At 34.1% G+C, this 15,188-nt stretch overlaps 1 protein-coding gene across 1 annotated transcript in view; it reads left to right on the top strand.

Moving 5' to 3' along the window:
* The window catches only part of LOC114335680 (FHIP family protein GK23746), a 45,406-nt gene that overhangs the window by 7,261 nt on the left and 22,957 nt on the right, over positions 1–15,188 (top strand). The window contains exon 3 of the mRNA XM_028285959.2: positions 2,364–2,615. Coding sequence (XP_028141760.1) covers positions 2,364–2,615 — 252 coding nt within the window. The remainder of the gene's footprint in view (positions 1–2,363; positions 2,616–15,188) is intronic.

Below are 15,188 nucleotides of genomic sequence, written 5' to 3' on the forward strand. Positions count from 1 at the left end.
CGAGTCGAGTAGTTCGAGCGTCGCCCCATGTGCGGACGGCCTAACAGCGATAATCCTCTAAAAGTACCTGCCTAATACTACCTTTCACAGCCGTTGCCGTGAGAGCGGCAACATTGTCAAGAAAATTCTCATCTAGTTTGTACTGGCCCTATCCTCCGTACACACTGACTCTAATGTCTCACATACGGTATAGTGTCCTCTGCGACTACTTTTACAATATTTTTAATTATGCCCCATGCTTGTTCTACATACGGACATGCATGTTCTACAATAGCTTGTTTACTTTACATTTTTCTTTTTTGTTTCCGTTTCTTGTTGTAGGTAGGTATTATCTGTTTCATGTTAATTCCCACTAAAAAGTGGTCCGAGTCTATATCTGCCCTGAATATGAATGTCTATGCATTATGCTTTTTTCTACATCATTATCTACTAAAACATGGTCTATTTGATTTACCATTTGTGTGATTTTTTTTCGCCCGTCTGCTGAAGTGTTCTTGGCTTTTAGATATTTTTAAGTTAGTTTGCTGCAGTATAACTAAGAATTACGTTTGATATTGTTGTAGCACATTCATTATACAGTAGACTCCCTCTATAACGAGAACTGAAATGGCGGACTAATTACTTTGTTATAAACGGATCTCGTTATATCAGACAACGATAGTATGTATTGAAATGTTTTGATGCCGCTTACATAGTTTATTAGGTGTCGATGGTTGACCTGAACAATGAGACTACGCCATCGTAAATTTCCTATAATATTCAATATCGGTCGATAGATAAACACGAAGAAGTTTATTGCAGGTGGTGGAGTTTATTACAGCACTGGCCTCGATAAATCAACACAGATGTTGGGCATTTCTATACAGGGTGTTTCATTAATAATTGTCCATATAGTAACTGGAGAAACCTTAGCATAAAATACGAAGATTTAACCTAAAACGCTTAAATAAAATGTGGTTCCTTACTGAATTACAGGGTGTTTTGTCTAAAAATTTAAAAACTATTTTTGCTCAGCATTTTAAAACTATTCGGCGTATCCTTTTCATACTTGGCAGAAAGTGCAACTACTATACACCCTACTAAATTATGATAAACAAACGTTTATAGCTACTACCAGAGGCGCACGACAGGGGATAGTGAATGGTTGACCCTTCTCAAATTCTACGCCACTGGAGGAATTACTACTTTAGTGCCATTTTTAGATTCTCCAATACTTTCTACGAACATAATATACTCTTCATTGGTAACGATAAAGTCATTAGTTTTCGAGATATTTGAAGTTAAATATGAAACGGCACAGTTATTTTGATTAATTTGCGATATGATTCATGTGATTAAAATTTAAAAATTATTTGTACCCAGTACTTTAAAACTATTTGGCGTATCCTCATCATACTTGGCAGAAAGTGTAGGTACTGTACACCCTACTAAATTAACATAAATAAACGTTTCTAGCTACTACCAGAGGCGTACGATAGAGGATATTGGCTGGTTGACCCTTCTAAAATTCTACGCCACTGACGAAATTGCTATTTTAGTGTAATTTTTTGATTTTCCAGTACTTTTTATGTAAATAATATACTTTTAACTCGTAACGATAAAATGATTAGTTTTCGAGATATTTGAAATTAAAAATAAAGCGACACAATACATTAATCAAAATAACCGTGTCGTTTCAGTTTTAACTTCAAATATCTCGAAAATTAATGACTTTATCGTTACGAATGAAGGGTATATTATTTTTATAGAAAGTATCGGAGAATCCAAAAATGGAACTAAAATAGCAATTCCGCAATTGGCGTAGAATTTGAAAACTGTCAATCATTCTCTTTCCCCCGTCGTACGCCTCTGGTAATAGCCAGAAACTTTGTTTAACATAATTTAGTAGTTTGTACAGTACCTATACTTCCTGCCAAGTATGAAAAGAATACGTCGAATAGTTTTAAAATTCTGAGCAAAAATAGTTTTTAAATTTTTAGATAAAACACCCTGTAACTCAGTAAGGAACCACATTTTATTTAAGTGTTTTAGGTTAAATCTTCATATTTTTTGCTAAGGTTTCTTCAGTTACTATATGGACAATTATTAATGAAACACCCTGTATACAGGCAGTTGGGGTACCTATTTATTTATAGCCATTACTGCGCTAAAAACAAATAAAGAAATATATACTTCGAATTCATTTTTCCTCGTTATAACCAATTATGCCTCGTTATGGAGATGTTATAGTTCAATGGGAATTTCATGGGATATCTAGTGTACCTCGTTATAAGCGAAACCGTAATATCTGTGTCCGTTATAGAGAGAGTCCACTGTATTATTTAAATTTAAATAATGATACCATTTGTTTTATTTTATTGCAGATATATTAATGCTATAAGATGTGAACAGTTAAAACTCTATCAAATGCTGATAACTCAATCAAGGCATGTTTTATTGTTACACGAATCATTTTTGCATCCTTTGATCAAACTTTTATGTTCATGTGAAGAAGAAGTGTTCTCACCAGAAGTTGAGAGGCTCTTAGTAGATTTAATAAACCAGTTGAGCACTCTCCTAATGCAGCATGTTGAATTTATAGATTTATTTTTTCAGGAAGTGAAGAAAGTTCAAAGGTAATATTTTATAATTCAGTACCATAAGAAACACTTAATTCATGACTTTAAGTGTGCTTAGATTTTGAAATACATACACTAATCACAAAAAGTATCCCATAATTTTTGAAACAGAAAAAAAGCTGAAAAATAATTTTTAATTTTTACCAGAATGTTATAATACTCGTCTATCGTCTCCTTTAGGTGTCTACAAACCCATAACATTTCAAGTTGGAGCGTGTTTTTACCGAAAAACAAACAGTAAACAAAACGTTAAAGTAGAATATTTATTTTGGACATTTGTGTTCTAGAATTAGATCTGTGCACTATCTGTGTACTATGTGTGCTTGAGTTTTCAATGAGGAGGTGCGTTCTTACAAAAAATGAGTAATCTAACGTTAGAACAAGCAGTCCAAATTGTAGCATTAATTGGAGATGGACGTTCGCAGCAATATCTTGCTGATGTTCTGGGAATCCACCAATAAAGTATTTCAAGAGCTCTAAGAAGGTGTCGAGAATGTGGAGGATGCACAAGAAGACCAGTTCCAGGATATCCCAGGTGCACTGACCCCGCAGATGAACGTTATTTACATCCGCAGGCTAGGGCTAGACAACTGAGAATTGATCTTTCCACAGCCTGTAATATTCGAATAAGTGACAATTCGGTTAGAAACAGATTAAGGGAATTTGGAATCAGAGCCAGAATGTCTGCTACTTGCTTCTTGTGTATCCTCCACTTTCTCCATACCTTCTTAAAGCTCTTGAAATGCAGGATTAGTGGATTCCCATAACATCAGCAAGATATTGCTGTGATCGTCTATCTCCAATTAAAGCTACAATTTGGGTGGATTGTTCTAACGTTATATTACTCATTTTTTTGTAAGAACGCACCTCCTTATTGAAACTCTTCCTCTAACAAAGTTTTGTTTACTGTTTGTTTTTTCGGCAAAAACACGCTTCAACTTGAAATGTTATGGGTTTGTAGACACCTAAAGGAGACGATAGACGAGTATTTTAACATTCTGCTAAAAAATAAAAATTATTTTTAAACTTTTTTCGGTTTCAAAAATTATGCAATACTTTTTGTGATTAGTGTATATGTGTCATACATTTTTCAGCCAATAGCCATATGTAGGATTAATTTTGTTCAAACTCTATTATGTCATAGATGAATTTATAGTATTTAGTACCCACCTAGATCTTGTGATTAGTGCATGTCTCAAAAATGTCCAAACTAACGAAATTTGGGCAAATATCTCACTGTGTTGCATATATGCCTCACCGTATTAAACACCATTTATATGTTATGGTGGTTTTTTATAATTCATACTCTATTCAAGAAGTTTTTCTACTGGTCAAGAATTTCATGAAGACTATGAAATACTCCAGTATGCCTAAAAAATTTATAGTTGAGTCGTCACATATTTGACATCTAAAAATCATGAACAAGCTGAATTTTGCTGATAATGTCAATTTTTCGACCCCAAAAAAGTTGCAAAAAAGTTTGCCACTCATACCCTTGAGCTTCTCTCTGAGACCCCATTTGGGAAAGGGGAGGGAAAACGGAAGGCATCGATTTACGAAGAATCTGTACGCTATAGGAAAATATGTTTTAACAAAAAATGTAGCTGAGCCAACTGTGGACAAAAATGTTGATTAGTATTTTTTGTGTAGAATGAACCGTTCTCTCAGAAACAACACTTGACCGGCGATTTTTAGTTTTAATTACGCGCGCGAAATCAATTTAAATTAAAGTACCCTGAACAAACCTTATGGAAATTAGGTCCCAGTGGATTTCGTTCATACTTTGGGAAAATACTCTTTGAAGCATCCTGATAAAAAGTTCTCATGGGCACAACTCAATCGTATGAAGGATTTTCAAGATATAGAGGAAGAAACTCGAAAAATTATAAGATTTACTGGGTATTCCATTTTCCTGAGTTACTGTTTATCTGGCAACATAAAGAAGTCTGGATCAAGGAAATGTACTGGTAGTCTAGGATTTTTTCCTTTACAATTCCAATGGCGACCTTTACTTTGACCTTGACCTTCAACGGACGTCATCTTCTAGAGTTTGGAGGGTTTTCGGCATTAAATTGATATAAACAGATTACTCATGGGTTTTTGAGATCGCTAAACACGAATATTCCATCAGAATTGACCTCCGGAGGATGTGATGGCCAGGGCCACTGCAAGGGACGTCATCTTCTAGAGTTTCGATGGTTTTCGGCATTTAATTGATGCAAATGAATTACTGGAGGGTTTTTTGAGGTCGCTAAATACGAATATGCTACCAGAACCGACTCCCGGAGCACCTAGTTTCTAAGGTTAATGAAAGGGGCTCCTGGAGTTTCGAGGGTCTTTGGTACTACATTAATGCAAACGTATTAGTTATAGATTTTTGGGGTTACTGAACACGACCCAGGGGCACCTGGTGCCTAAGACAAATTATCTTCTGGAGTTTCGGAGGAATCAAATGGATTACTCTAGGTTTTTAACTCCAGAAGATAACCTGTCTTAGGCACCAGGTGCTCCTGTGTTTGTGCTGATCAGGTATTCGTGTTCAGCAACCCCAAAAACCTATAACTAATCCGTTTGCATTAATGTAGTACCAAAGACCCTCAAAATTCCAGGAGCGCCTTTCATTGACCTTGGAAACCAGGTGCTCCGTGAGTCGGTTCTGGTGGCATATTCGTGTTTATCGACCTCAAGAAACCCTCCAGTAATTCATTTGCATCAATTAACTGCCGAAAACCATCCAAACTCTGGAAGATGACGCCCCTTGCAGTGGCCATGGCCACCACGTCCTCCGGAGGTCAATTCTAATGGCATATTCGTCATTTAGCGATCCCAAAAACTCATGAGTAATCTGTTTATATCAATTTAAAGTCGAAAACCCTCGAAACCCTAGAAGATGACGTCCGTTGAAGGTCAAGGTCAAAGTAAAGGTCGCCATTGGATAGCCAGGAAAAAATCCTAGACTACTACATTTCCTTGATCCAAACTTTTATATGTTGCCAGATAACCAGTAACTCAGAGAATTGGAATACCCAGAAAATCTTATAATTTTCCGGGTTTGTGCCTCTATATCTTGAAAATCGTTCATACGATTGAGTTGTGCCCATGAGAACTTTTTATCAGGATGTTTCAAAGGGTATTTTCCCAAAGTATGAACGAAATCCACTGGGACCTAATTTCCATAAGGTTTGTGCGGGGTACTTTTTAACAACTCGACGGTAAAAATTCGATATCTTTTGATCATAGTGTTCTATCGACAAAAATCAAAATACCTTTTAAAGGTGAAGAGTACAGCTTTCGTATGAAATTTTTGTATTTTGCCGCAAATGATATCGGTTTCTATGAAGCTGTTAAATAAACGGTGCACGATTTTTGCTATTTTTTACGATTCTCATAAGATCAATAAAATTTATTACTTCCATTGACCGGTCACTATGGAATTTGCATTGATAGAGCCTAATCTTCAAAACCTATAACATGAAATTTCAATTCTGACTTTTGGCAACAAATATGAGGTATGTGAAGATGCCTAAAAATGCTGAATTTAAACTGTCACATTCCTTCAAAAACAAGCATTGATTATTTTTAAGTGTTGTTTGCAACTGTTCGAGCAAATAACAGAAGTTTTTACATTAATATGTAACAGTAGATGCAACATCGAATTCACTATGTCACTGTGAAGCATGTTAAAACTGCCCAAGGTAGTAAGATACAGATTTTATATTTTGAGATGTTCAATGTAGTTTGTTAGCAGCTGATCATAATAATGACAAAAATAGATGAATATGCACCTAGAATAGCTTCTACTACCACCATATTCTTCAAATTTGATCCTAGGTGTATTGGCTGTTTTCTCCTTAGCTTTTCATTAGTATGTAAGTATTTTTCGAATAAACAAAGGAATATATTACAGGATCTCCTCGTGTCCTCTATTCGGACACGAGGAGATTTTACTTCTCGACTCGATCACGATTTCGTCTCAACAGAAATCTGCTTATACGGCCACCAACTTAACCACTTCACACAAAATCACTACTTTTTGAACTGGACTGCTCTCTTCAGATCTTAATTACACAGTAAATCTTTTTCCTTCATCCATCTGAGACTCAAACACTCTACTCCCCTCCATCAGTCTCCTCGCCAATCACAAGCATTCCTCTACACATTACATCCCTACTTTCCTTTCTTAAAAAAAATAGTGTTGTATACAAATTTTCCATCTTGTAAAATTCCAGGAGATACCAAAATTAATTTTTGTCTTACATGCTAGAAAAAAACCCTATATTCTAAAAACTAAACAATTTTGTTTATTACCGTCTTTACTTTCTAGGAAGCATTTAGAATTGTTCTATTGTTCAGGTCAAACGCAAATACATCCACTTTCTAAAGCGGATCGTAATTTAGTTCTATTGTTCTTGAATTGTTAAGTCCGTTCGTAGAATCTTAACCACTAATGTTTTTCACTTTCCGCGAAACACTGCTTACGACTGAAAATATATTATTTACAAATTTAGGAATACTTAACTAGATAAATTAAGTACCGGGTGTCCCAATAAGAATGGCTCTCGGCCATATCTCGGGAACCGTTTACAGTACAGCTTTAAGAAAAAAATATTTATAACAAAAGTTGCATCGGAAAAAGCCTGGATATTATTTTCATAATTGTAGGTCCACCGCTAGAGGACGTAATTATCAAAAATTAAAAAATCTAAATTTTACAAAATTTACCTAATGAAAGGGCACTGGAAATCCAATCATCGTATTCTTGATAAAATTCTGCACATATTTGATTTCATAAGTTTAAGTCTACCTTTCCAAATAAGAGGTGGGAGTGAGTGGGAACCTTCTTATGAAAAAATGGCTGTAAGTCCGGTTCTGCTAAATCGAATTTTGCATACTTGATCTTGTTGAAAACAGCTCTTTTTCGTCAATGTAAGAGTCTTATTTTCGAAATAGCCTAATAAGTAATATGCAAGCTAGGAGGCGTTATTTAATTATTTTCAGAAATCTAGTTTTCTTTGGAAAATATTAAATACAAGTGTGCATTTTTAATCCTGTATTACAAAATTAGACCAAATTAGCAACATAATACCGAAAACCGCATGTCGATACCATTTTTTTATCTCGAGATATCTTAAAAAAATGTGTAAATTTTAAACATAACTGTTACCTGGTAAACGAGGTTAAGGAAAAGTAGTGTGCTATGGAAAAAACAAATAAACATTTTCCAGATGTAAACGTATATAATTAATTAAAACAACAATAAGACAAACAACACTATAAAATATAACAAAGAAATAAAAGCAACTACTTACTTACTCTTAGTGACTGAATAAATGTTCAAATTGTTGCCCATCATTTTCGATGCAAGTATTGACTCTTTCAAGAGTAGATTGAATAGCAACAGATTTAACTGTTTTAGATTTTTATTTATGGGGACAGATTAAAGACCTTGTTTTTGCCGCTAGGCCCACTACTCGAGAAAATATGATCTAGAATCTAGAGAATACGAAACGCCATTCAAAGCATTGCAAAAGCAGAAATTGAGACTGCTGTTCAATCCACTCTTGAAAGAGTAAATGCTTGCATCGAAAATGATGGGCAACAATTTGAACAGTTAGGTCGTCACTAAGTAAGTAGTTGCTTTTATTTCTTTGTTATATTTTATAGTGTTGTTTGTCTTATTTTTGTTTTAATTAATTATATACGTATACATCTGGAAAATGTTTCTTTGCTTTTTTCCATAGCACACTACTTTTCCTTAATTTCCTTTACCGGTGACATTAACAGTTGTTTAAAATTTACACGTTTCTTAAAGTATCTCGAGATAGAAAAAAGGTATAGACATGCGGTTTTCGGTATTGTTAAATATAAATATTGTTAAATATAAATATTGTTAAATATAAATATTGTTAAATATAAATATTGTTAAATATTATATATGTTGCTAATTTGGTCTAATTTTGTAATACAGGATTAAAAATGCATACTTGTATTTAATATTCTCCAAAGAAAACTAGATTTCCGAAAATAATTAAATAACGTCTACTAGCTGGCATATTACTTATTAGGCTATTTCGAAAATACAACTCTTACATTGACGAAAAAGAGCTGTTTTCAACAAGATCAAGTATGTAAAATTTGATTTAGCAGAACCGGACTTACAGCCATTTTTTCATAAGAAGGTTCCCACTCACCCCCACCTCTTATTTGCAAAGGTAGACTTAAACTTGTGAAATCAAATATGCGCAGAATTTTATGAAGAATACGATGATTGGATTTCCAGTGCCCTTTCATTAGGTAAATTTTGTAAAATTTTGATTTTTTAATTTTAGATTTTCAATTACGCCCTCTAGCGGTGGACCTACAATTATGAAAATAATTTCCAGGCTTTTTCCGAGGCAACTTTTGTTATAAATATTTTTTTCTCAATAAACGGTTCCTGAGATATGGCCGAGAGCCATTCTTATTGGGACACCCGGTACATGGCCACCTAGTTATCCTAATAAGAAATCCGTATGATAAAAATGCAGCCAAGTACACGGAATATATTCAAATGCGTTCAAAACAAAGAAAGGAACTAGACAGGGCTGCATACTATCACCATTATTATACAACATATTATATTCTGAACATAAAGGGTGTAACAAAAAGGCAGGTCATAAATTAAATCACATATTCTGGGTTCAAAAAAAGTTTGATTGAACCTATATCTTAGTACAAATGTTCACATAAAAAAAGTTACAGACCTTTGAAATTACAAAATGAAAATCGATTTTTTCCAATACATATATCGAAAACTATTAAAGATTTTTTATTGAAACTGACCATGTGGCATTCATATGACAGGATCATCTTAAAAATAAATAACAGTGAAATTTGTGTACCCAATGAAAATCGTATGGAGGTTTTATTCTCTTGTTCCCTGTAACCCTTTTTCCCTTTTTATGTGCACATTGGTACTAAGATAAGTTAGGCTCAATCGAACTTTTTTTGGTCCCAGAATATGCGATTTAATTTATGACCTGTCTTTTTGTTACACCCTGTATAATGAGGAAAGTACTAGACGAAGGGAATGGAGGAATCACTATAGGAGGCAGTCAAATCAGTAACCTGCGATACGCAGATGACACACGTTCACGATGACTTGCAGACATTCGTGGCCCAAGATGGTTGTTTAATGTTTCTGTATAGGGTTTATGTTAATAGCGTTAAGCTATATAAACACAAAGTGTTTAAGACGCTAAATTAGCTCCCATAGAAACCTCAGTAAAACCTCATCAAAAGAAAATCAGTAGCATAAACAGATACTCCTTCTTCTTTTTCTTCCTACTTTATAAATAGGCTCAATACCTGTTTTACTTCGGTTTTTCGCCTCAATTAACGTTGTATGACCATCTTTTCCTCGGTCGTCCCAATGATCTTCCATTTGGCGATTTGTCTCTTGCTATTCGTACTATTCTATTTTCTGTCATTCTTTCTATGTGTTGATTTCATTTCATTTTTCTTCTTTTGGTCCACAAGTTTATTTCTTATATACCACATCTCGTTCGTATTTCCTCACTTCTTACTCTGTCTTTTAGATTATGGTTTGTTATTAAACGCTTTATTTAGTTCAATAGATTGCGTCAAATCTTTGGATGTTAATTTGACTACCTTTTCTTCCATGTAAATGAATGAAAATTTGCAGACATACGCATTCGCGGGAACAATACACGAATAGACAACAAAAAATGTTTGTTTATGTTTATTAATTGTTTAAATAAAAAAAAACGATTTGAATGGAAAAAGGCCTAAATTCTCTTGTTTTTTACAATGTAGAAAATTGAAACTTTTACGGATTGTAGCTAATGATATAACCTATACATATTTTCACTTTTTACGTTAATTGTTTACGTTATGCGTCATAAAGAAACAATAAAGTTTTAAATTTTGAACACTCATATATTTGTTTATACAGTACGATTCAAATGAAAGGATTAAATTCGTTATTTCGTAAAAAGGCGACTTTAAGTAAAAATCCCGAAAGAGGTCGATTTTTATTTTTAAATTACGATATTTTGGCATATATGTCATACTAGTGACGTCATCCATCTAGGCGCGATGACGTAATCGATGATTTTTTTAAATGAGAATAGGGGACATGCGATAGCTAATTTGAAAGGTATTTCAATTCTTTATTCAGTAATATAAAAATTTATAAAATTATTTGTACAGGGTGTCCATAAATAATTTGTTAATCAAATTATTTGACAAAAAAATGTGAGACTAAAAAGTAAAAAATAAAAAATATGAAAAAAAAAATTTTAGGAAACGCTTTTCTTTAGTTACTAGTGACTAAAATTAAAAATATAAAAAAATCAACTAAAAAGCAAAAAAATAAAAAAATTCAAACTCGAAGGGTTATTCGAAACAAACTGTTAGACAGATTAAATATACAAAAATCTCACACATTCGTTAAAAAATTGAAAAACTCTAACACATTCGTTAAAGAAAAGCGTGGGGCGCGAAAAGTAAAAAAGTATCTATCCTCAAACCGTTTATTTGATGAAGACGCACCCCACGCTTTTCTTTAACGAATGTGTTAGAGTTTTTCAATTTTTTAACGAATGTGTGAGATTTTTGTATATTTAATCTGTCTAACAGTTTGTTTCGAATAACCCTTCGAGTTTGAATTTTTTTATTTTTTTGCTTTTTAGTTGATTTTTTTATATTTTTAATTTTAGTCACTAGTAACTAAAGAAAAGCGTTTCCTAAAAATTTTTTTTTCATATTTTTTATTTTTCGTAAGACTTTCATTTCTGCTATTTCCAGTAGTCTTTGTGTTTTCGCCGTATCTGCTCTTGTTTCCGCTGTGTACGTCATTATCGGTCTTATTGTTGATTTATATATCCTGGTTTTCGTTTCCGTTTTGAGGTATTTGTTTCTCCAGATTGTGTTATTGAGACATCCTGCTGTTCTGTTCGCCATTGTCACTTTGTTTTTGTACTTCTTCTTCCACTTTTCCGTAGCTTGACAGTTGCATTCCCAAATATTCCGTTTCCATCACTTGTTCTATTATTTTGTTATTTGCGACCAGTTTACTACATCGTCTCGGTTCCGCTGATATCACTATCGATTTAGTTTTCTCTGTTGAGATCACCATGTTGTATATGAGCGCCGTGTCTTCGAATTGTTTAATTAATCTTTGTAGGTCATCTTCATTTTCGGCTGTTATTATGGCGTCGTCGGCGTAGCATATTATTTTTATTTCCTTTTCTTCCATTCTATATCCTCTTCTTTTTTTAACTTTCTTTATGATTTCATCTATTATCAGATTAAACATTAAGGGGCTCAGCGAATCTCCTTGTCTAATGCCAATTTCATACTTGATAGGTTGCAATAGTTTTCCTTTACATGGAGGATGAATAAAGGAGAACGATCATGCTGATGTTCTTCAAGAAAGGAGATAAGAAAGACCCCAATAATTATCGAGCAATAAATCTTTTAAATAAACAAATATTGAAATATAAAAAAGGAAACTAATAGTAAAAGCAAAGTGCATTGTAAGCCAGTACGTAAAATAGTGCCAAAAATTGTAAGTAAAATATACCTTGATTAATTATAACTCATAAAATTCAAGAAGCCAGCGATATTTTAGCATCATATCGCAAATAAATTAAAATAAACCACGAAAACCTCCTTGAGATTAGTGATAAGAAAGGAAATGGTCAGCAGTTTAGCGTTTAACAGTTGAACTAAAGCAACAGGGACGGATTGGGGAAATTTAATCAGGTTAAATTTAATCAGAAGATAAACTAATAATCTAGAAACACGGAAGTATCACGAACAATACTACGCATAAAGATAATCATTAAAAAATAAATCAGATAAAATAACATAGTCTTAACACGCAGCGCGAAATGGATTCAGATGATTATACATCTGGACAAAAGAAAATGGACAGAGAAGATGGCGCGCTTAGCAGAAGAGGCAGCCGAAACAAATAATCAGAGATAGCTATTGGCTCCGTGCGTCTCCCCTCTACTTACAGTCACGTGACACGCTGTCAGATTTTGTAAGGACGTTTTAACATTGAGTCTTATGGGATTATTTTGTTAAACTTGAATATTTTATTTTGTAGTGATAATAACCGAAAAAAATTGTTAGAATTCATTAGTTATTAATTTATACTGTAATTTATAGTGCAACAAAAATATTTTCTTTTGCGTTAATAAAGATTTATTGACATAAACTGCGATAGTGAGGTTATGTATACAAAATCGAACTGATAATCAATATTGGAAAGTGAAGAATTTATATCAGATTAAGTGCGTTTTTATTTTCTGTTTATATTAATACATAATATCACTAGCGTGACACGGCATTTTTTTTAAATGTCTCATTTAAACATACACAAAGCGTCCTTATAAAATTTCAAAAATCCGCCACCATGAGCAGGTCGGTCGATTTTGCTTTGACACTTTGTTAACGCTCGGGGCGAATACAGAACCACTAAACGTCTTGCAAATAAGAACTTCAACAGTGACAAACCACTAAAAGACAAACAAGGACAACTGCTTACAACAACCGAAGAGCAAACACGAAGATGGCGTGAGTACTATAGCGAACTCATGACAGAAGAAGAAAATGAGCCGCCGTTCCAAGAGGGTAACGACGTAGAGCCAAATGAAAATTACCTAAGGATAAACGAGGAAACTCCGACGAACAAAGAAATGACTGAAGCAATCCGGCACCTGATAAACAACAAGGCAGCAGGAATGGATGATACCCCAGCAGAACTGTGGAAAGCGGACACTGAGAGAACCGTGGAGCTACCACTATTAGCATATATATGGGCTGAAAAAATCCTACCTACGGAATGGAATAATGGAATTATAGTTAAGCTCCCAAAAAAAGGGGACGTACAGCTATGTGAAAACTGGAGAGGAATAACATCTGTTATGTTCCATAAATAAAATATTAGCATTTATTGTTCATCAAAGAATCAACAATATAATAGACACAACTCTCAGAAAAGAACAAGCGGGTTTCAGAAGATCCTGTATAGACCAAATTTCGACGGCAAGAATCGTCATAGACGAAACTATAGAGAAGAACGCAGGATTGATAATGGCCTTTATAGACTTTGCTAAAGCCTTCGACAGCATAAAACATACAGCCCTGTGGAAAATTTTAAAGCTAAATAAATTACCTCCTAAGATCACTGGAATAATCAAAATGATGTATCAGCAAACATGTCAGGTACTGCATAAAAGGCAAATGACAGACAAAATAACAATAGAAGTAGGTTTAAAACAAGGTTGCATACTGTCACCTTTGCTCTTTAATATATGTCTTAACCATATACTGGAAAAAACCATTGAAAGAAAAAACGGGATCCCTTGGAACTACCTTCAGAACAAGAAGCTAGCAGATATGGAATACGCTGATATCTGTCTCGTAGCGAACACAATAGATGATATGAAGAGCATGTTAAGGAAGCTAGAGGTAAAATCGGCAGAAGTGGGTCTTAAAATTAACACGAACAAGACAGTAGAGATGAGATGAGCATGTTAAGGAAGCTAGAGGTAAAATCGGCAGAAGTGGGTCTTAAAATTAACACGAACAAGACAGTAGAGATGAGAATAGGAGTATCTAACTGTGACAAACTATACATCAACCAACGAGAAATAAAACAGGTTCAAGAATTTTGCTACCTAGGCAGTATAATCAGTGCAAAAGGTGGAGCTCAAGCAGATATTAAACAGAGAATACGAAAAGCACAACATGCCTTTGGAACCCTCGCAAATATATGGAGATCAACACAGATTAGCCAAAATACTAAAATAAGGCTATTTAATAGTAACGTGAAAACTGTGCTGCTTTATGGAGTGAAACATGGGCAATAACTGACGGAAATGTAAATAAAATCCAAGTTTTTGTAAATAGATGTCTACGTAAAATTCTAAAGGTATATTGGCCCAATACCATAACAAATGTAGCACTATGGAGGAAAACCAAACAAGAGCCCACCAGAACAACAATAAAGAAGAAAAGATGGAACTGGCTGGGACACACCCTGAGGAAAGAAAATGCAGACATAACAAAACAAGCACTCAAATGGAGTGCAGTAGGACGAAGAAGCAGAGGACGCCCGACCAAAACATGGAGGAGTACCATTGAAGAAGACTACAAAAGTATGAAGAAAACCTGGGGAGAAATAGCAACCATGGCCAGAAATAGAGGGGAATGGAGAAGCTTCGTGGATGCCCTATGCTCCTACTTGCATCGGAATATTCAGAGTATTGTAGATCGTAGGTCTTCTGCTCGTAGTTTCATTTAAGCATTAATTTGATCATAACTTCCCAACGGTGGGTAGAGGCTGAAAAAAAGTTGTACCTACACGGACTGAACAAACCCAAAATACAATATTCCATTTGAGAGAGAATACTTTAGCCAAAATCTTTTAATTTTTGTTCCACTGATACTATATACTATAGATTGTGATTGTAATTGTAATTCCCAAAATTTCCCAAAATAACTTCAGTTATTGAATTCCGTAATCCTATGTCGTTTTCCGAATTTAGAACCCAA

The sequence above is a fragment of the Diabrotica virgifera genome, chromosome 10 (assembly GCF_917563875.1).
Source record: "Diabrotica virgifera virgifera chromosome 10, PGI_DIABVI_V3a".
Taxonomy (NCBI): Eukaryota; Metazoa; Arthropoda; class Insecta; order Coleoptera; family Chrysomelidae; genus Diabrotica; species Diabrotica virgifera.